At 39.1% G+C, this 23278-nt stretch overlaps 1 protein-coding gene across 2 annotated transcripts in view; it reads right to left on the bottom strand.

Moving 5' to 3' along the window:
• Window positions 1-23278, bottom strand: part of Sos1 (SOS Ras/Rac guanine nucleotide exchange factor 1) — an 84257-nt gene that overhangs the window by 50317 nt on the left and 10662 nt on the right. For both annotated transcript variants that reach the window (XM_028765105.1, XM_028765106.1), the window contains exons 2-8: window positions 15615-15740; window positions 10355-10486; window positions 8924-9088; window positions 7106-7315; window positions 4276-4419; window positions 551-661; window positions 374-472 (exon numbers count right to left, since the gene is read on the bottom strand). In XM_028765105.1, coding sequence (XP_028620938.1) covers window positions 374-472; window positions 551-661; window positions 4276-4419; window positions 7106-7315; window positions 8924-9088; window positions 10355-10486; window positions 15615-15740 — 987 coding nt within the window. The remainder of the gene's footprint in view (window positions 1-373; window positions 473-550; window positions 662-4275; window positions 4420-7105; window positions 7316-8923; window positions 9089-10354; window positions 10487-15614; window positions 15741-23278) is intronic.

Raw genomic sequence — 23278 nt, 5'->3', positions numbered from 1 at the left:
CCCCCCCCCGCCACACTGAGATGATGCTCACTGAGAAGGAACAGACTGTTCCAAAGCCAGAAGAGGAGGTTGCACAGAAAAAGATATCCCAGAAGAAACTGAAGAAACAAAAATTCATGGCACGGGAATAAATTCAGCATAAAATAAATGCAGATAAAGTAAAGTAATAAATAAATAAAACTGGGCAACTACTTTATAGTTAATTAGTAAAGTCCTAAAACATGCTATTCTTTCGGAGAGTTACTTAAAATTGCTTCTCAGCTAAACAAAGAAAATGAATATAGACTCATGTATGTGCCTGCTCACATATGTTTGCAGATGAAGTGGCAAACAGTGACACTTGAATGCTTTATAAGTAACAGAGTTGTCTTACCTTCAGAAGTTCAAAGTAATGCAGACAGTGATAGACCGGGGCGAGCAGCAGCCGGGGCAGCACGTACTGAACGGCTTCTTTGAAGCCTTCGCCTATTGACTAAAAAACGAAGGGATTTAATATTCTTTAGAGTTTACTTTTCTAACATTGTGCAATTTAATTTAACAATCACTATACCTGCAAATAAAGTGCTGCCCCAGGCTTTGATAACTGACTAAGAAAACGGTCATGGAATCCAGGTCGTAAAATATCCCGAGCATATGATTCATATGGGTCAAATGCAAGTTCCTTAAAAAATGAAGACAGTAAAGTAAAAATAATCATAAATAATAAATGATCCACCATACAAAATATAAAAGATTAAATTATAAACATATCTACCGAAACACATTCCTTTTAAAGACTCCAAATAAAAACTGAATGGCTATTATAATTTTAACAGAATAAATCTAATATTCTCAAGTGAAAGAATCCAGTAGTCCTTTCTTCTGAGTAGCAGGTCACTGTATGCTATGCTGCTTCTCCATCAAAGGTTCCAGTGGAACCAGGAGTTGTCCTAAGAGTGGGCTGACTCTGCCTAGAAAACAGCACAGATGAACCTGGACAACAAACAATAGATGTATATCGCTAGGTACGTAAGACATGAGCATTTAGAATGCTGATGTTAGATATTTATTTTTTCAGATGCAGTGGGATGGTTGCAGAAATGGCTCAGCAGTTAAGAACACTTACTGCTCTTTCAGAGGACCCAGGCTTGGTTCCCAGAACTCACATAGTGGCTTACAGCCACCTATAACTCCAGTTCCAGGATATCTGATGCCCTTTTCTGGCTTCTGGGGCACCAGAGATATATATGGTACAAATACATGTAAGCAAAATACATAAATCTAAAAAATATTTTTGGTGTTAGACATTTACTTTCCTGTTTTGTAAATCAAAAGTAACTGTTTCTATCATCTAAAATTCTGTTTTCATAAAACTAACTTAATCCAAACTGCAAAAACACCCATCATTATTAATATACCAATCCCCATTAAGGTCTCATAGCTAGGTCTAAAAGAGTATGATGATTGCTGAGGAAACACAGAGTAGGTATATAGATTTTAGCACGAAGAATAGGACCTTCCCCATATTTGATCCAGTGCCTTATTCCAGTTATAAAACTGTTAAGAGGGACAGAGATAGCCCAGTGAGTAGACACCTATGACACATCTGTTGACAAGCTTGATGACCTTAGGTCAATCCCTGGGACCCACAGAGTGGAAGGATAGAAGTGACTTACACAAACCGTCCTCCAACCCCTACTACATGCAACACACGCACACGCACACACACACACACACACCACTTCAGATTCTAACAAGTGTTTGCTTCTGCAACAGCTAATTCTAGAAAGAGATAAATGGATGAATGTAGTAGGCAAGAAATAAGACAAGTGATTTCAGATATAATATAATTACGTATTAATTACCTTTAGTGCTGTTTTTAAATGACTTAAGAAGGAGTTAACAGTCAGAACACCGTATCTGAACACTTCAGACTAGATCTCTGTCCCTACAGTGCCATGTGGCAGGTAACGCTCCAGGCCATCCTGTTTCCTTACATTTTGGTTCAACTAGTAATTTAATTTAATAATTTGTTCTGTCTTTGCTGATCAATGCAATCTGTGCCCCATGCCAAAACTGTAATTCCATTCTGTCTCATTGCCTACCTATACTGGTAGCAACTCTGACATTCCTATGTAATGAAGCTAAATACGTGACAAGCAAGTCTCCTCCATGTGCCACTCCTCTAGCGTGCTCTTGTCTCCTCTTCTGAGTGGGTGGTAGGTAATGGGTGAGACAGTCTAGATAGCTAGACCTTGCAATGCAAGCCAGGTTTTAGTGCTGGGAATACAGGCATGGACCACACCTCACTTGTACTCATTAAAGATCAGTTTGCTGTGCTCTGGCTACTCTGTGAATGACTAACATGAATGTAATATTGAATTTTTCCATCCATAAACACAGCATAGTATGTATATACTACCATTTACTTGTACATTCCGTATCAACCTAAATATTCTACAATTTTCCTTAACAAGTCTTATAATATACTTTTAGTTAGGATTTGAATTTTATTATCCTGATTATCATTAGTAGCAGTAGTAGAATCGTGTTTGTGTTTGTGTGTACTGGTGTGTACAGGTCAGAGGACAACATTTGGGAGTCAGTTCTCTTTATCACCAGTTCTAGGGATTGAACTCTAAGGCTGGACTCCCCCAGGGACCAAGCTCAGGCTGTTAGGCCCGCACATCTCACCTGGCTGGGCCTTCTCACCTGCCCTACTTGCTTACTGTGTCCTCCTGAGACAGGGTGCCTTTTGCCTGTAAAAGCTCTATGTTCCGGGAGGTGTAACAGCACAGGAATGCTGGTCTTTTCTCTAAACCAATACAGTGAACTCATCTAATATTTTAGCATATTTTCTTGTATTTGCTAACTATTGACTACAAACAAGACAACCCTGTCTTATTCTGTCCCATTTCTAACCTTTTGTACTATGCAGTCCCTCTACTAGTATTCATTTCCAGTTCCTGCATTCTCCTGGAGGTTTCTAGCCAGAGCTTTGGTTTTGTCCATCTGTTTTCTGAGATAGAACCTCTGTGCTAAGTAGCCATTTGTCAACTTGACAAAAGATTGAGTCACATAGGAAGAGAGAACCTATATTGAGAAAAATATCCCAAACTGATTGCCTGGATTGATGACTGACATGGAAGTTCCAAGCCCACTGTGGGTGATGTCATCCCGAGTGTAAGTTCTGAGTTACAGATGAAAGCAAGCTGAGCAAGCCAAAGCTGCTGTCCTCCAGTCTTTTGCAGTTCCTGCCTCAAGGTTCCTGCTCTGGCTTCCCACGATAGGCTGTGACCTGTAAACCAAATAAACGCTTTTCTCCCCAAGTAGCTCTTGTTCATGGTGCTTTAGCACAGCGAGACAGAACTGTAAGAGTGTCACACAGCTCTAGCCTGGCGCCTAACTTGCTCTGTAGCTGAGAATGACATCCACCTTCTGAGACCCCTGCATTCACTTTCTCATTGTTAAGATTATAGGGTTACACGGTGTGTACCACCATGCCCAGTTCATATGGCCCTGGGAACTGAGCCAAGGGCTTCATGCGTGCTGGGGAGAGTTTACCAAAAGAGCTAGATCCATGGCTCTTTTCTTTCCCATGAGCTCAGCACTATACTAAAAGATTGAACGAGTTTTAGAGCAAGACAAGAGTAAGAAACCTCAGAATGACCACCAGTGATGACTTATTACAACTAACTCACAATTAGCATTGGAAATACTCAGGGTTACCAGACTCCCATGGGATCGGAACTGTCTGTGCCATGGACCTGAGTTTCAAGCACCTCATTGTTCAATTCTAAAATCTAATGTGGCTATCACATACTGGCTATTTTACTATGTAAATGGAATTAGCCAAATATTTAAGGGATATTATCTTAGTTTTTACAAAAAATTTGAGTCTTGTTATTGTTATTATTCTTATTTTACAGATGTGTATAGAGAAGCAAAATGTCACTAACTTGCCTGGAGCAGCACATGTAATATCCAGCAGTGCTCTGTGACTGTGCAGACAGGGCCCTATACACAAACTTTTCTCACTCACAGCTAGGCTTGCCTTGAACTTTCTATCAAAGTTTCAGAATGAGACGCTGGGATTGGGTATAGTGCTTGGTAACTATTTCTGTACTTGATGACAGTAATAAATGTTGACCTACTATGAAAAAGAAGCAATGGTAGATCAGTTAACTACCTGTGACTTGAACTGGAAATAGGAATTATGAGCTCCATTTTAATGCAAATGTACTTACAAACAGACTTCTTTTGCTATATAATTGACAATAAAATTGATATACTTACTTCCGCTAAGTCTTCAAAACAGCTTCCTACTAATGGGTGAGGACTGCCTTCATCTGTCATTTCTACAGTATCTTCTATATGGCCCAGCAACTTTACACTAAGTTCATGTATATCTACTATACGACTAAATATGTTTTCTACATCCTGTGGAGAAGGAAAGAAGTATTAATTATATATAATTATATATAATTATAATAAAAGACATCTTTTCAGTAAAAAAATCATTTTATAAGGTTTAATGTAGATATTGAGGAATTTTAATGACTTACAATAAAAAATACTTTAAAATTCCTTCTTTAGTGATCTACAATTAAGAAATATGTCTCTCTACCAATCATTTTGCTTTAGAACATCGCCCTACTCTCTTGACTAATCTCCAGTACAGTTTAACAGAGAAGAGGACTTTGCTATTTGACTCTGGATTGTATCTGTTGTGATACAACATTTTGGTTGAAGTATAGGAAGAAAAGTACAGCTTTATCCAGATACATAATTTTACCAGATATGTAATGGGAAAATGAAGGAATATTTTAATTGTCTATTCAACTGTGATATTCTTGTTCTCTGTGTAACATCCATGTAATTTTTCTATCAATCTTTAATTAACATATCATACAATAACTGGTTTTCTGAGAGTGAGGATGGCAAGGGTTAATGTGGATGGGATATAAAGAAATTGTCTAAGGCAAAAAATTATTTTGTATCTTTACAACAGCAGGGTTAAATAAGGAGAAATGAGTGCATACAATCTCACCAAAAACCACATTTAAAGCAGGTGTATCTTCCTATGTGTGGACCATGTAAGTACACTATAAAATGTACTTACCACTGAGTGGCTTTCAGTATACTTAAACTACGGTCATCTCTGCAAAAGACAACCTAAACTCATTAGCAAAGGTGACTTTCCATTGTTGTATTTATAGTCCAGAGCCCTGCTGTGTGCGTCTACTACTTGGAACATTCTATGCAAACAGATCAAATGTTATTAAACTGACACTAATAAAATGGTCATTTCATACATTTCTTGGAGACCATATAATTTTATACTGTTCTATTAAAATCTGTTGATTACTATTTTATCAGTGGTTTTTATTCTGTCAATTTTGAGATATGATTTATATGCGTTGAGATACCCCTACTTTAGATGTACTGTTTGGTCAGACTGTATATAGTTATTCCTCTGTGTAACTGTAACCTCATAACAGTCACTATTCACAACATTTCCTTGTCTGAAAACATTTCCTTATGGGAACTGGAGAGATGGCTCAGCAGTTAAGAGCACTGCTGCTCTCCCAGACGACCTGAATTCAAGTCCCAGAGCCCACACAGAGGCTCTAATCATCTACTGACTCCAGTCCCAGAAGAGCCAATGCCCTCTTCTGATCTTCACAGAAAAACAATTATGCATAAAATAAAAAAATATTTGTAAGAAAGGTCCCTTATGTCTCATCTGCACTAGCTCCCACCATCCTCACTGCCAGAAAACGAGTGTTCAACTCCCATGACTAGACAGTCATTGTTCAGAACACTGTTAAGTAGAGACAAGTCTTGTGGGTCCAGCTTCTCTGCTCATGGAGGTTCTGGAGGTTCAGCTATGCGAATGTATGCATAAGTACTTCATTCTTTACTCTTGGTGAAAAGCCGTCCACTGTATGAGCAAATCACAATTTCTCTTCACAATTGGTATGCACTGAGTTATTTCCAGTTTTGAGCTATAAATAAAACTGCTATTTTGTATGGCCTTGTTTTTGTTTCTTCTAAGCAGAAAACTAACAGAACAGAATTGTCAGAAAATGTAGAAGTGTGTTACAAAACCAGCCGATTTTACTAACTTGTATCTTACAAGTAACACTGAAATTTTACAAACCCATGAGCAGTCATTGCACATTCTTCTCAATATCTGATACTGTATTTTTTTAAGTCTTTCTAATAAGTGTATGGAAGTATCTCACTATGCTTTTGATTTGTATTTCTCTGATACTGAATACCATTTAGCAAATCTGATTGTTGATTTTTGTGAATGATATCTTTCTCTCTCCTTCGCTCTTTTTTGAAAAGCAAATTTAATGGAATAATGTAAATGCCATGCATTCCATACATTTAAACTAACTCAATAAGTAGTGCTTATCATATTACAAACTAATTATAAAATCTAATTATTTAATTTTTGTAATGGTGGAAATTGAACCCAGGTTTCCTAAGCAGATTAGACAAGTGCTCTGCTGTGGGTTGTACTCACTGACCCCCTCGTTACTGTTTAATAGTCACTCACTGCTATACCTGGGGCTCCAGAGCTAGCACTGTCCCCATCACTGAACATTCTCTTGGTTTGGCAAGGTCTGTATGGGCACTGAGTCTAGTCTCTTGTCTGAATTTCAGTTCCTTCATGTTCCCAGTAATTCCACTGTTGCAGTTGTGCTATGCAGCTCTTCATCTTGTGTTTCCAGCTCTGCCCTGACTAGAGAGGACTGTTTCTGACTCATCTAAATATGGTGTCCAACAGTACAGCTGCTGTTGATAAGTATCAGTTAAATGTCTCAAGTAAGTCAACTGAATCAAAAATATCTTCCACCTAAACAAGAGGCTTTATTCCCTGAAATAAATGGATTATTATGTGATTTCATTTTCACTTACATAATTAGTCTATTTTAGATTTTGTCTTTCACTTTCTGGTGTTTAACCTCTTGAAACTGTTGTAGCATGTTATCTGTGATCATGACTATGTCCCACAACTTTAAAAGACTGACAAATCAGAAATCATGGATTATGTAAGTTCAAATTTGAAGTGAAATCTAACAACACATGCAAAGATAGCATAAAACATACTTACATTAGATGAAAATAATTTGGAATTAGAGACAAAGGGTTCTCGAAAAACTTTTATAATTAGATTTAATTCTCTTATATATTGTCGAATTTCTGCCATGAATGCTTTTACCAAATCATAATAAGTTTGTTCTCCTGAGGTGGAAGGCTCTTCATCAGTTAAAGATAAGATATTTATATCTTCTACATCTTGATGAAACATATCCATCAATACCTATGTAGTCAGAGATAAAATAAAAGTGTCAGATAATAATGTAGTCTCATTTGAAGATAAATGCCCTAGGAATTCCTTTTTTTCTTTTACAAGGGGATACACATGCCATGTGTGTGGGGATAAGAGGACAAACTGCCCTAAAATTTGAATTGGCCTCTAGAGAAGAGATGGCTCAGAGGTTAAGAACAATTAATGTTCTTCAGAGGACCTGGCTTCATTCCTAGCACCTACATGGTGGCTTACAATCTTCTTTAACTCCAGTTCTTAGGAATCAGATGCCCCCTTCTGGCCTCCATGGCAACCAGCATCAACATGGTGACATGCATACATGCAGGTAAAACACCTACACACATTAAAAACCAAGTTTCTTCAAAAAGTTTTCCACTGTTACTCTTACTGAATGAAACTCACCCTTCCCACTCTTGTGGACTTCTACAGTGTCACTGCAGTATAGTTTACTTTAGGCTACAATGTAAGTCACCTTTCAACAACTTTGGAGTAAAAAGTTTAAAAAATTTTAAACCTTAGAGATAGGTGAAGCTAGCCATAAAGTCACCATGTAGCTAAGGCTGGCATTGAATTTCTGGTCCTTCTGCTTCCACATGCACATTTCATTCAGTTTACTCAGGACCAGAAACCAAGTCCAAGGCTTTATGCATTCTAGGCACACCTTCTACCAGTTAAATACATCCCAGACCCCTTTTAACATGGTCCTTTGTATTTCATTTTTGTGTGAGCACATAATAGATACTCAAAAATATTTTACTTCTATGATTCATTTAAAAAGTAGCAAGCAGGAGGGTTAGACAGATGGCTGAGTGGTTAAGAACACATAATTGTATCAGTTCCCAGAAGCCATGTCAGGCAGTTCACAACTGCCTATAACTTCAGTGTTCTGGTACCTCTTCTGGTCTTCACACACAACTGTGCTCATGTGCACAAAATGCCCCTCCCATGTGCCACAGAAATAAAACTAAATCTTTTAGCAAATGGGCTAGAGAGGTGGCTCGGCTGTTAAAAGTTCATGACTTGCATGGACCACCTGGGTTCAGTTTCCAGCACCATAAACCCTCTGCGACTCCATTTCTAGGTTATCTGAGACTTGTTCTGTCTTGTCCGTGTCCCTGTGTGTATACTGTACACATAAACTAATTTAAGTGCACACACATACACATTTAAAACAAAGTAGCAAACATTTTGTATTCATTTTCAATTGTAATCATAAATACCAAGTACTTTGTCTCCATTTAAAAATATCAAAACTTTTAATTCTTCAGACTAGATAACCTTTTTCACTTTAAATTATTCTTTTAGAATAAACACTAATGCATACATAAAGAGAATCTATAGCCAGAATGGTCAGAGTGTGAGGAAAATGGTATAGAATGCCATCAGAAAATATCTTCTTTCCTAAAAAGCCACGTAAGTAGCACCCACCTCTCCTTATCTCCAGACAGTGACAGCCTAGACGCACGCTTTGAGATCACTGGAACTCTCCCTCCAAAACATAATGCAGTGCACAATTCTATTCTTTCTCAAGAGTATATTAGCATCTAATAAACCATAAGTAAAACTTATGAATACAACACACAGAAGCTGATCTCTTACCTTATCAGCACACATGGCCACTTTAATGTCTTGTTTTGTAATTTCATAATGCCGTATATTTCTTACATAATTCCCCACCAGCTTTAAAATATCTGCAGAAATGTATTCTAATACTGCTACTATGTAAACAGAAACTTGGTGGTCAATTTTATAACCTAGAACCTCCTGAAAAATTAAAAGGAAAGCATGTTTAAACATCATATACAGTAAAATTAATATACCAATTACAAAATAAAACAACACACAACCCAGCTTAACTTTCACTGAAGCCTGTCATTAACAATGTTTAATGATTTAATTTTCACTGGTTCAATCATGAAAAATAAATACACACACACACACACATGCATGCACATGCACACAAATTGAAGGAAGTAAGCTTTAAAAAAAGGAAGCAAAATTGTCTCTGGTTGTGTACAGTTCATGTTACTGTGAAAGTAAATGGCCTGAGCCACAAAGCCTGAGTTTGGTACAGGGAGCAAATGGTATATTACCAAGTAGGAATGCATGGAAGAAACCATACAAAATAATTTTCATACCAAACAAGAGTGATATAATATTGGCATCCAGGAATAGCTATGAGTCTTACACCTCTATCCTTTCCCAAGGAGCCTTATGACACACTCTTGGCTTTCCATGAAAAACAGAATTAAAACAAAACAAAACCCTCCATGCTTTGTGCTACTGAGCATATTAAATGATCACAGAGAGTATGTTCTTTTGTGGAGCTACAAGTTCGGTAGGAAGATGAACTCTTAACACGAGAGGAGAAAATACAAGGCAGTCGGGCACAGCAATGCACACCTTTAATCCCAGCACTCACTCAGAAGACAGAGACAGGAAGATCACAAATCTCGGGCCAAGGCCAGCCTGGACAATAATTTAAGACCTTGTCTCAAAGGTAAAAAACAGAAAAACTTCTACTAAGGTTTAAAATATTACAATAAGGTGTTTATGTGTGAGAGAGGGAGAGTTGTGTGTCATGGTAAATAAATAAAACTAGTACTATTAGGATTCTTGGCACTTTTCTAGTTCTGGGGACATTAAAGTGGTTAACTTATTTAAGCAGAACCAGCTTGCTTATTCCACAAAAGCCCAGAAACTCACTGCGGTCTCACAGGTAGCCCCACACGAAATGCTAACAGACTTTAAAAGCTTTATGGGATACTTAACTCTGACCAGCAAGAGAGAAACTTTTACAATTTTATTTTTTAGTAACCCTGGGGTAAACAAAGTCTACAATATAACTTTTCCAAGTCTCTTTGATTGGTTTATCACTATTGGTATGAAATGACATGGGGCCATGCTGCCCACTCTTTACTCATTACCACAGCACCCCTTACCGCAACATAAACCCCTGGAAGATTTAAACGGATTTTACTGTTCAGTTACTTTGCTTTTCATAAGGTAACATGGCTTATTTCAGCTCACCCTTAATAAATGATGAATTCTTTCTGCTGGCAGGGATAAAGGGTTTCTTCTCTTCCTCTTTTCAATAGCTGATTGGGCATCAGCTATTGCCCACTTATCAATTGGATGAGGGAAACTTTTTTGAACACGTTCCTTAGAAAAGAGGAATAATAACTGATAATTAATAACAATGTTAATAATTAGTAACTATCAGCAAATAAAGTACAGTCATCACTTAAAATTTACTTTTAAATAAAGACTATACAATATTGAGCTTTTCACATAATTTACACTACAAACAAAAATCCTGTGGTTGTCAATGTATTAGTTTCTTAATTAGGTAACTAAGGGACTAAACACAGTTTTTTATTACCAGGTGCATCATCCTCTAAGTCCCACCTTCATTAACACTAATGGCAAGATTGGTAAGTCACCTTAAACATCACTCAGTTTCAAGGAAGGAGACTTACACTTATTTAGCAAATACCAACTCTAATAAATTCTTACTTAATCCTTACTTTAATCCCAGTTATAAATTCAAGTAGCATTTTTAATTAAAACCTCAGAGATTTTTTTTTTTCACCCATCATGTGAGAGTACTTATCCTCAAAACTGTCTCCAGGTCATGAGCCTCAGCGCTCTGCACTGCTGCTAACTGTGCTTTAACACAGTTGGCCTGCCTTTAAAGCACAGATCCATCTTTAGCAGACTACTTCAATTCTAACATCTAGAAGTTAGTCAGTTAAAGAATGAGCCATTATAATAGCTAAATTCCCTACTTTAATATAACTCACTATTAGCTCCCTCAAATGTTTAAATTCCACTTGCCATAGAGGTCGCTATTACAAAACCTTTAACAAATTCTCAGTATTCAACTCGATGAATTTAAACAGTGCTCCTTGAACGCAAACCTGAATTAAAGTTGTATCAGTAAATACACTGAAACCTGAATTAAAGTTGTATCAGTAAGTACACTGCTGTAGATGCTCCAGAGCTAGGTGTGAGGGAGGTGTAGATGCATTTAGCACATCCTAGGAGCAGATTTATAAAACTTATCTAATCTCTTTATTCTATGTTCAAGGCTGCTCAGCTACCAATATTTAAAATTTCATGTTTTAATTAAAGTAGAAGTCTAATTTAATTAGAAGTCAAAGGAATCCTTGTAGTTAAAAATTACAGTATCGGTGTGGTGGTACACACCTTTAATTCTAGCACTTGGGAGGCACAGCAGGCAGATCTCGAGTTCAAGGCCAGCTTGGTCTACAGAGTGAGTTCTAGGATAGCCAGGGCTACAGAGAAACCCTGTCTTAAAGAACAAAACAAAAACAACAAAGAAACAAACAAACATAGATTAAAGTAGCAAATCTTTATCCTGTGTGATAAAAGGTCTAAAATGGTGGCAGAGCAAATGGCTGAGATACAAAAGAACATCCAAAACACAAAGCACTTGTGCTCCCCTTCCCACGCTCTCTGGTCGCTCAGGCACAGAGCTTTGGCACCCAGGGCTTTCCGCATCCCAGTGTTCTATCATGGAGTCGCAGCTCTTCTCCAGCCCTATGAGCCCTAACACTCTAAACCCTCAATTCAGAGTACATGAAAGTAGAAGGGAGGACTGCCTGAGGGAAGAAAAGCCGGCAAAAAGGAGGGATGAAGGATAGGATATGTAAGAACATGTGTATAAATGACATACACATGAAAATGCTGTAAAAAGCCCCATACATCCGCCTGGCCATGAGATGGCTCAGCACAGAACATGCACTTGCTGCACATTCCTGAGGAACTGATGTCAGTCACTTGATCTCAGAAACCTACCGGGAAGGGAAGAATAGACTCCAGAAGATGTCCTCTGACTTTTATGCACACTGCATGCATGCCTACACTAATGTACCCTCCTCTCTCCCTTCCCCTCCCCACTCTATCTCTCTCAAACACACACAAAATATATAAAAAGATAACTCACTACTTTGTGAACTTAAAAAAATAAACTAAGGAGAGAGAAGGGGGAGGAAGAGGAAGAGGGAGAGGGAGAGAGAAAATGCAGTAAAAAATACTAAATTTCCAGGCTTGTGAAGAAAGCCCAGCAGGTCAGGGTACTGGAAGCCATGCCTGATGAGCATGCTTGATCCCCAGAACCTACATGGTGGAAGAGAAACTCCTAAAAACTGTTCCCTTTATACAAATGTGGCATGTCTGCATTCACATACAAATAAATAGTCGTTAGATAATAAATTTTCAATAGTTTATATTATACCCTTATAAAGAAACAGAACTGAAACAGGGCTTCCTAAATAAACCTTGCCCTTACTTTATGAGGCACACTAATCTTTTCTATTCTACTTCTTTTTGGATGATCAATGCACTAAAGTGATTTTACAGCCCAGAGAACCATCTCTTCAGCCCCAGAAAATTGATTTTTCTTCCCTTGTGTCTTCATATATGTCAATTCTGTTCCGAGGGTCAATTTTCAAATAAGTTTTAAGCAAAGAGAAAGATACCCCCATACCCCCATAGAATTGTTGTAAGATACAGAATTTTATAAAATAGCACTTTCAAATTATTAAATTTCAGTGGTTAAAACCAAGTAATGTTCTTCCAAAAGACCTGAGTTTGATTCCCAGAACTAACGTCAGATGGCTCACAACTGCCTGTAACTTCAGATGGAGGGGATTGTCCTGGCTAGTTTTTTTTTCTCAATTTGATACAAACTAGAGTTATCAGAGATGAGGGACCCTCAACTGAGAAAATGCCTCCATAAGACTGGGCTATAGGCAAGCCTGTAAGGCATTTTTTTAATTAGTAATTAACTGAGGGGGGAGGGCCCAGGTCATTTTTGGGTGGTGCCACCCCTGGGCTGGTGGTTCTGGGTTCTATAAGTAAGCAGATGGAAGAAGCCATGGTGAACAAGCCAGGCAGCAGCACTCCTCCACGGCCTCTGCATCAGCCCCTGCCTCCAGGTTCCCCTCCCCACCCATCCCCCCATCTGAGTTCCTGTCCTCACTTCCTTCCACGATGCACTACAATGCCATTATGTAGGGTAGGCCAAATAAAACCTTTCCTCCCCAACTTGCTTTTTGGTCATGATGTTTCACTGCAGCAAGAGAAATCCTAACCAAGACAGGGATCCGACTCCTTTGGCCTCTGGGTATCTGCACTCATGTACATATCTACAAACAGACATGTACAGATACAAATAACTGTATGTAATACAAATAGATATTTAAAATAAAGCTTATTACTTAAGTGATTGGTATCTCTATTAGTCATATTCTTACATATTCTTGCAAAAAACTATCTCCAGCACCAAAACCTACACCTGAGAATTTCATATGGCTTTCTGTTCCTTGTTTGTATTAATTAAAGATGAAATTAAACAAGCATAGTTCTGTAAATATATATATAAGAAGATCTGATTTATGTTTACAATGTCAGCAGACTACCAAATTTCTAGAATGTACCAACATGATCATATAAGCAGGGAAGATTTGTAAGCTCTTCCTGTAAGTCTGGATTCTGCCAAACCATAGAAGAGTGGAAAGCTAGGGTCAAAGAAAACCCAAGTGAGGTCGTGATGTGCTACAGGTGAGCCAAGCCACGATATTCAAGGTCGCTGTGAAACAACAACATAGACAGGCATTTAAAAGAAATTATGAATTAAAAGTCTGACTTTACAGAAGAAACCAGTCAGGCCTGCTAGGAAACTCATGAAATCCCAGCAATTGGGAGATGGAGGCAGGCTGATCAAGAGTCATTCTTGACTGTACAGCAAGTTGAGTTCATGGCCAGACTGGCTATATGTCATCCTGTCTCAAAAACAACTAAACCAAAACACCTCAAAGAACCTACTGTAAATAAGTTAAGAAATGAGAATTACCCAGTACACAATATTTTCTAAACCTGTCTAAACATGTTATTTGGTGTTCATCCCTCCCTCCCTCCCTTTCTCCCTCCCTTCCTGTCTCCCTCCCTCCCTTTCTCCTGTCTTCCTCCTTCCCTCCCTCTCCCTTCTCCTCCCCCCCCCCAACCCTGGGGATGGAACCCAAGAAGTCAATAAACTACATAGACCCCCTCATGTAAATGTTCCTAGATACTTATTTGCCTCAACTTAAATCCAGATTTCCCTCAGGACTTAAGGCTATAACACACATGCCAGGTTCCACTGCTTCTTTAAAATCTTCCACACCCAACTAACATCCAGTGACTTGCAGGAGTTAAAGGTAAGAATAAATAAAGTACTCTCTGGACTCTTGTTTTGCATAGCCCAGGCTAGCCTTGAACTCCCTAAGTAGTTAAACCTGATCCTCTTGCCTCTCCATCCTAAGTGCTAGTATCAAAGGTTTGAACCACACCACCAGTGGTTGGCATCTTAACTCTTTAAACGCCATCCATACCTTGGAAGCCTTCAGCTCTAGTCTGTCACTGCATGTCCACGTCTGCTTTGTAACTTTTACCAGTGAAGATGTAAGTTCATCCTCTGACCCCAGTGTTTTCTATAACTCTCCCTCAGATAGTTTCACATATTTTATTATCAGCCCTTTGACTCTGAAATTTAAAGGAAATGTTTTGGGATTGATTGAAACATTTGTGTGTATTCTGTACATATGTATGAACAGGGATCTCTGTGAGTTCAAGACCATCCTGGTTACATAGTTAGTTCCAGGACTACACAGAGAGGGTTTGTCTCAGACCATTCTGGTAGTAACATGAAGTTGTTTATTTATTTATTTTATTGGATATTTTCTTTATTTACATTTCAAATGTTATACCCTTTTCTGGTTTCCCCTCCAGAAACCTCCTATCCCATCTCCCCTCCCCCTGCTTTTATGAGAGTGCTCCCCCACCCACCTCCCCTCCCTAGCATTACCCTACACTGGGGCATCGAGCCTTCACAGGATCCAGGGCCTCTCCTCCCATTGATGCCTGACAAGGCCATCTTCTGCTACATATGCGGCTGGAGCCATGGGTCCCTCCATGTGTACTCCTTGGTTGGTGGTTTATTCCCTGGGAGCTCTGGTTGGTTGATATTGTTGTTTCTTCCTATGGGTTGCAAACCCCTTCAGCTCCTTCAGTCCTTTCTCTAACTCCTTCATTTATTTAAGGTGAAAAGTAAAATCTGCACATTTCACAGCTAAGACACATATAAGCTACCACATACCCAGTTCAAAGTTTACATAGATGGGTGAATGAACTGAAGAGCACTTTTCTCCTTCACTGCCATTACAGCCAACATACAGGCGAGAAATACATACAGTTAATAGAGGATAAAAGTTGTCATTTGCCATACCTCCACATCTGAAGCACTCCGGGGCTGAGCTTGGCATAACATATTTAATAATTGCAAAATTAATTCTTCGACATACTGAAGAGCATCATCATTAGACTCAAGAGTAGGGTGAACCTGCCCCTGAACCTGTAAACAAAAAGGAAAGTAATTAAAATGTAGACTAGCCTACAAATATAGATTGATGTTATTCAAAAAACAGGGCTTCACAACCTTTGTTCCCAGCTTCATAAACCATGCATGCTATTCTATCTTTTAAAGATCTAGTTACCTAACTGTAAGTTCAGTATTTTTTGCGTACACTATGGCTTGCAATGCCATGCAGAAAGAGGAAGCATGAGGGAGAGGCTAAGGTGGTGAATAAGCATTGTTTATGTAGGACCCCTGCCCTGCCCAGAACCAGGACAGTCATTCAGCATTCTACTGGGGTGAAATTGACCTCTGATGGGTCTCTGTCCCGTTAACTCTACCTTCCTTGCACAATGATAATAAGACCAAGAGGATATGCCTCATGAGGCTCACTAGTGAATCTCCACCATGCAGCACTATGCAGCAAAGCACTCACAGTACAAACACAGAGTGATCTTACATCAAAATGGGGCCAAGGAGACGGCTCAGATGACGAAAGCACAAGCCTGGTGACCAGAGTCTGAGCCACATACAAATTACTCATTGTAACCACAGTCCTCCTACAGCAGATGGGAGTCTAAGACATTACAACCGCCAAGAACCTGGCAGGCCAGACAACCTGCAAGAGTCAGCACAGAAGGAAAAAGAGAGAAACCTGTGTGCCTGCCTCAACGAAGTGGGAGGGAAGAGGGGTGGGCAATGAGCACTTTGACAATTTGTGACTTAATCTGCTATACTGTGAGAAGATGGACAATCATTTAATAATTTTTATTTCTCCCTGACTTTTTTTCAGAATCACTTAAGGCTGTTGGCTACTACAAAGCTTGCATTTTAATAACCAGCAAAACAATTTTCCTCCCTTTACTGTGGGTCATAACTGTTACTCAACAATAAGCTAGGAATGGCAAGGAAAGCCATTCCTGATGAAAGTGATATGTTTGAAGACAAGCACCCACTGACAGAAGGCATTCAATATAGAGAGGGTGACAGCCTCAGGCTGGGAAAATCTTATCAGTACACTAATGGTGATTTTTCTTTAAAACATATATCCCAAGAACATTCGCATCCTCTTTACATAATTTTTAAAGGTAAATATTTGAAGGAATAATATTCTAACAACTCAGAACTGCATAAGAGAATATTTAAAACTTGAGTGATTTTACCAGTGAAGCAGCAGCCCTTGAAGCTGAAACCATTTACCTACACGTTTTTAACCATAGTCAATAACTGCCAACCTAATTATAACTTATTTACAAGTTTTTCTACTTTACTAGATGACTAGGGTGATTTGAATAGGTATGGCTCCCATACACTCATGTGTTTGAATGCTTGGCCATAGGAGTGGCACTGTTAGGAGGTGTGGCTTTGTTGGAGTGGGTGTGGTCTTGTTAGAGCAAGTGTGTCACTGTGGGGGCAGCAGCCTGAGGTCTTATATACTCAAGCTACACACACAAACACAATGTGAAACACACACAGTCCCCTCCTGGCTGCCTTGGATCAAGAGGTAGACTCTTAGCTCCTTCTCCAGCACCATGTCTGCCTACACCATGCCATGTTCCCCACCATAATAGACTAAACCTCTGAAACTGTAAGCCAGCTCCAGTGAAATGTTTTCCTTAATAAGAGTTACCTTGGTCATGGCGTCTCTTTACAGCAGTGGAACTCTGACTAAGACAATGGCTATACACAGTTAAAAGAATGGAGAGCTGAGGACTGACTCAGGGTTTTAAATCCAGACTTTTCATTCACCAACATATTTTGACTAATGTGTGTGGGTAGTGTGATAAACTCTGTCCTGTACATATTTATCATAATGCTATTATCCTTTTTAAAACTCAGGGAACACATTTTACTTTTGTACATTGAATTGTGTGCCTTGATGGTTCAAACTGTCTTTCTATATCCTCATGGCTAATTTACTAGCAGTAAAGTCACTTGGAGCAACGCTTCTAAGTTGCTATCAGCCAAGTTCCTTTCTGAAGGTTATTAGTGAAGGGGTTTCAGTCTCATGTTTGTCATACAAACATGAGACCAAGTTTGAATGACTAGAGCTCACTTAAAAATCAAAAACTGCAAAAAAAATAAAAATAATAATAATAAAAAACCACCTGCACCTGCCAAGTGTGGTATGTACCAGAATACCTGTTCTGGTGAGATAAGATAGGGGATCACCTATCTAACCAATTAGTGAGCGCCAACTAGTGAGAGATCCTATCTTAAAAAACAAGGCAGAGCCAGTTATCAAGGCACATACCTTTAATTGAGTTCAATAACAGACATGAACAGGAATGTTACTCAACATGACAGCAATTCCATTTGTAAGGCACAATCACCATATTCAGTAAAAGATACCACCTTACAAATTTTAAACTACCCATAAGGACTGGCTGGCTTCAATCTTGATGGTTCACTTTATCTGCAGTAAACTCTAGCATACTGTTTGCTATTATTACCAGATTTTGTATGGATTTCTGTCTATCTGATATATGAGCCATCCAAGGATGCTCAGGAATCCTGGGATGAACTTCCAGAAAACAGTGTTGAATTCTGATGAATCTTTAATGGCCCTTTCTAGCTAATGTCTCTTGAAAAAGCTGAAAAAGCCTTAGAAAGCCTAGATCTTCTATTTCATTTATTTATTTATTTATTTATTTATTTATTTATTTATTTATTTATGTGTGTGTGTGCCTGCATGTGCCTGTGTGCATGTGCTATGTGTGCACATGAGTGTGCAATTGCATATAATATAGAAGGCAGAGCAGGACATAAGTATCTTACTTTACTGACTTCAGACAATGTCTCTTCTTGAACTGGAAGCTTGACATTTTGGATAGGCTGGCTGGCTGTTAGCTCTAGAGATCTGCCTGTCTCTTACCAATGCAGGTTACAGGTACCCAGTCATGCCTTGTTTTTGTTGTTTTAATGTGGGTTCTAGGGATCTGAACCCAAGTCCTAATAGATGCAGAACAAGTACAACACAGACAGGCAGGTCCCCCAAAGACCAGGCACATCCACAGCCTTCCTCTGAGGAATAAAGCCAATGTCAAGGTCATTAATTTGCACACATACATCAATGCAATAGGACATAGGGTAATGAGCTCATCTACATAATGTATCACACCTAGAAACCAGGAAGTCTGTGAAAGCAATGACCCACCACCTTGGTGCAAAAAGCCTTCCTAGCTTGCAGCTACACAAGTACCTTAAACTGTAACTGGTACTTAAGATACACAGATGCCTGCCTCAGTGCTGCAGGATAGCTGGCTACAGGGTCATCATCTCCATGTAGCTTGTTTCCCACAAGGACAGTGACATGATCCTCTGTCCATAAATTTCCCAAAGAGATACCAGATGATGAATACCCAGGTAACACCAGAACCATACAAAGTTCATTCAGGCATGCCTAGACTCACCAGTGACCACCTTATAGGACTCTAAAAGCCTGAACACTCACCCCTAATGGAAATGACAGAGGTGGCCATAGACCTGCTGAGCAGGAGAACCTGAAACATCTGTGTTGCATCAATCAGAGTCACTATGAAGGTGGCTTATCAGGTGGCTAACTAAACCATCATGTTCGCCTGCCACTAAGAAGACAGGACAGCTTCCATGTGAGCAGGACGCACTGCCCCTTGTCACTGCTGACCACTCCCATGCCTTCACTTTTGGTGGTCACATACACTTTTGGGGAGACATCCATTTTCAGGCTGGCTCCCTTCAAAGCTCTAGAATGAGTCCTTTACCACAATCATGTATGACAAAGGCCTGAATAAAGCTCTGGGTTCTTCTGTAACTGCTAGCAGGGATGCTGCCATTACTATCGAGGTCAGCAGCTAGTGGGAATTAGCATGTCTAAACCCTGACAATCTGTGTTTGTAGGGTCCTGTATCCTTAACCAACACTCCCTTCTGGGTTCTTCCAGTCCTCATAGCTCCCTAAACCCCTACTTCTAGGCCCCCAAGCTTGAACCCTGACTAGGTGCCAATCCTAGCATCCCACCATGGGCTCCTAACAACAGACCTCAGATGAGACTCTCATCTCCAATCTGGGCCATTTCTCCAGTGCCAAGCATTAACTTCCTCTCTGTTCAGCCTGTACCTTGAGGAGGACCAAGTGGGTCCCAGGGTTCCACAGGCCAGGATAAGAGATCTACTGCCATCCTTTCTTCTTTTTAGGGTTCATAGCAGCTTGGACCAGGAACCCAGTAAAACTTTGACACAGCTATCCACTAGCCCTTCCTTTCATCTAGGTTCCAATAACAAAGGTCAAAGTAGTAACATTACACAGAAGTGGTGTTGTGTGTTCCTGGGGTCATCCATGTTTTATCCTGTGCCCATTCTGTGATGGAAAAATACAAGAGGCCCCTTGCAACTGTTAAGGTAAAGCAGGTAGCCCAGGAACAAATCCCTTCCCAGACACACCAAGCCTATACTGACATTTCTCTTCTTGCATCCCATCCCCAGTTTGAGACAGTATCTTACCCAGGTTGTATTTTAACTCATAATCCTCCCTGATAATGTCCAAAGTACTGGGATTACAGGTATGGGCCACCATGCCTGGCTTATACACGGATGTATGAATAAAGAACATTTCCTATCTTCCTGACTCTACCAATCTTCTGAGGTACACAGAGCAACAATAAAAATGGACCAGTATACCACCCCACAAAGTACTTATTACATATCTGGCTGCACAAGCAAGGTACAAGTTTAAAACCTGGGAACCTAAATACCCTATACAAGCAGCTTTGAAGTACAAATGACAAAACAAGCAAAGGCGGGCACACAGGCCTGCATGCGTTGGTTTAAATGAAAATGGCCCCACAGACTCACATGCTTGGATACTCGGTTCCCAGCTGTTACAACTACTGGGAAGGATTGGGAGGTGCAGCCTCGACAGAGGAGGTGTGTCAAGGATTAAGAGGTGTGTCCTGGTTGGAAGAGTTGTGTCATTGGGGTAGGCTTTGAGGTTCCCAAAGACTTGTGCCACTCCTGGTGTGCTCTCTTGCCTTGTGCTTGTGGATCAAAACCACGACCTCTTGGGTGCTGTTCCAGCTGCCTGCCACCACGCCTTCACGCCATCATCACAGGCGCTGAACCTCTGGAACCATAAGCCTTGGTCATGGTGTCAGCAATAGAAATGTAACTAATACAGCATGTAAAAATAACTTCTCGAAATTTTGGTCAGGCACAGTGATACATACCTTTAATCCTACTAGCACTTGGGAGGCAGAGGTAGGTGGATCTCTGTGAGTTCAAGACCAGCCTGGTCTATACAGAGTTCTAAGATAGCAGGGCTACATAGAGAAAACTCTGTCTTTAAAAAAAAAAAAAAAAGAAAAAAGAAATCAAATAACTTCATGAAAAGTTTTATATAAAAAGCAATAAACAAAGAATGATATTGTTAACATATAAATCAAAGAATTCAAGAAGAAATTTAAAATAAAGTTTTATATGAAATAATTCTGAAAAATAAGAACAGCAATAAAAACTGAGCAAATTTGAACATACAAAATCAAATAATGACTGTCAAGTCAATGAACAGTATTGGGAATGAACCACAGAACACACTGTGCACAACAGGAAAATGTTCAGCCAAACAACTCAAGTATAATCTACTTGAAAAGAGACAAAAGTGGGAAGCTAATACATAAACATAAATTTAAAACATGTTAAGCCTGAGACTGGTCATTCATGCCTATAATCCCATGCTCAGTGGGTGAAGGCAAAGGTATGTGCTAGATGATGTAGCTAGGGACAGCTTAAAACTCCATTAAGAGTCTGGAGAAGTGACCCCAAAAGTAAAAGCACATCCTGCTTTTGCATAGGACCCAAACTCAATTCCCAGCACCCACATGATGACTCACAACCAAGGGGATCTGACATTCTCTTCTGACTTCAATGAACACCAAACGCGCACAAGGTGTACAAACATACATGCAGCCAAGACACCCACACACAGAAAGCAGTAATAATGATGATGATAATAATAATTTTAAAATGTTATTTCAGTTGAGAATGGCAGTTCATGCTTGTAATCCCAACACTCAGGAAGCTAAGCCAGGAGGACTGGCAAGAGTTGCAGGCCACTCTAGGCTGTATAGTGAGTTCCCAGCCAGCCTGAGTTATATGAGACCGTGTTTAAAAAAAAAAAAAAAAAAAAAAAAAAAAAAGACAGTAATCTTTGTGTTTCATTATTCTTTAAACAAACTCCTAAGTTATAGTCACTGTTTGTAAGATAGACTTCAAACCTTTAAGAAATTAAGGGAGGGCTGAAGAGATGGCTCCTCAGCTAGGAGCATTTGTTGCCCTTGAAGAGGAACCAAGTTCAGTCCCCAGAACCGTAACTGCTTGCAGGAGATCTGGTGCCATCTTCTGGACTGTGCAGGCAAAATACATAAAATAAAAAACCTTTTTTAAAAATTAGAGTACCAGCCCAATGTGGTAGGTAGCACATGTGGATAATCCAAAAATTTGGGAGGTAGATGCTGAAGGAACAGATGTTCAGGGTCAAACTGGGCTACACTCTGTCTTAATAAACAAAACTAAAAAAAAGAGGCCTGTAAGGATGCCTTAGCAAGTAAGGGTACCTGGCAGGCTGAATCCATGGAACCCTCATGAAGACTGAAGGAGTATGGTATAATTTAAAGACATCGCTATAAACCTGGCCCTTGTACTTATACATAAGGAAAAGGCAAACAGTTTGCACTGACAGCCTAGAAATAAACAAATTAGAATGTACTGTCTATGAATAGGATTTCTTAATTGGCAGTAAAACTAATTAACTATTTAAAAACCTACAAGGGGGGCTATAGATACAGTAATGTTTAGCTAGCATACACATGGCTCTCAGTTTTACTTTCTACTCCATACACCAAACATAATTAAATAAATAAATAAATGCTTAGAAAAAATTATGATAGGTTAATTGAAATATAAACTAAACTCTATGCAGCTATTATGTAAGAAAGTGCTTCTTAGCAAGAATATTAATCAAATTATACTACAGAGAACATGCTTACTCATCAACCTTTAACACTAATGAAGTAATTCCAATGGGTTTGGTCATAAGTTTTTAAAACTTAAATACTGTTTTTAATTTCAATATTAAGTGATAAGAAACTAAGACAAACATCAAAATAAGAAAAAGACCTCACACAAAGACATGGATAGTGGTATAGTACGTTTTTTTCCCTTCTAGTTTCATTTATGTGAAATCAAACTATGTTTTTTAGTCAGAACTTAATTAGCCAATTGTCTGTCTTTAACTTTTTTGGAAGCACTCAGTTTAAATTCTGGAAGAAAATCTATCCTTTCATTCTGATTGGACTTTACCATATAATCACATTTACTTCCTGAAATGGCCAAGATTTGTTAAACACAGTGGGGAATGCATGTTCTCTTTAGACATTGATACTGTGTATAGCGTATGTTTAATAACACACACACACACTCGCATGCACACACATCTACACTAAATAAAGATTCTATAACTTTATAAAATCTTTCTGATGGAAACAAGAAATTCTGAATTTTTGA

Source organism: Grammomys surdaster, unplaced genomic scaffold (assembly GCF_004785775.1).
Source record: "Grammomys surdaster isolate TR1022 unplaced genomic scaffold, NIH_TR_1.0 149, whole genome shotgun sequence".
NCBI lineage: Eukaryota > Metazoa > Chordata > Mammalia > Rodentia > Muridae > Grammomys > Grammomys surdaster.
This window is presented reverse-complemented; position numbering and strand designations above follow the sequence as displayed.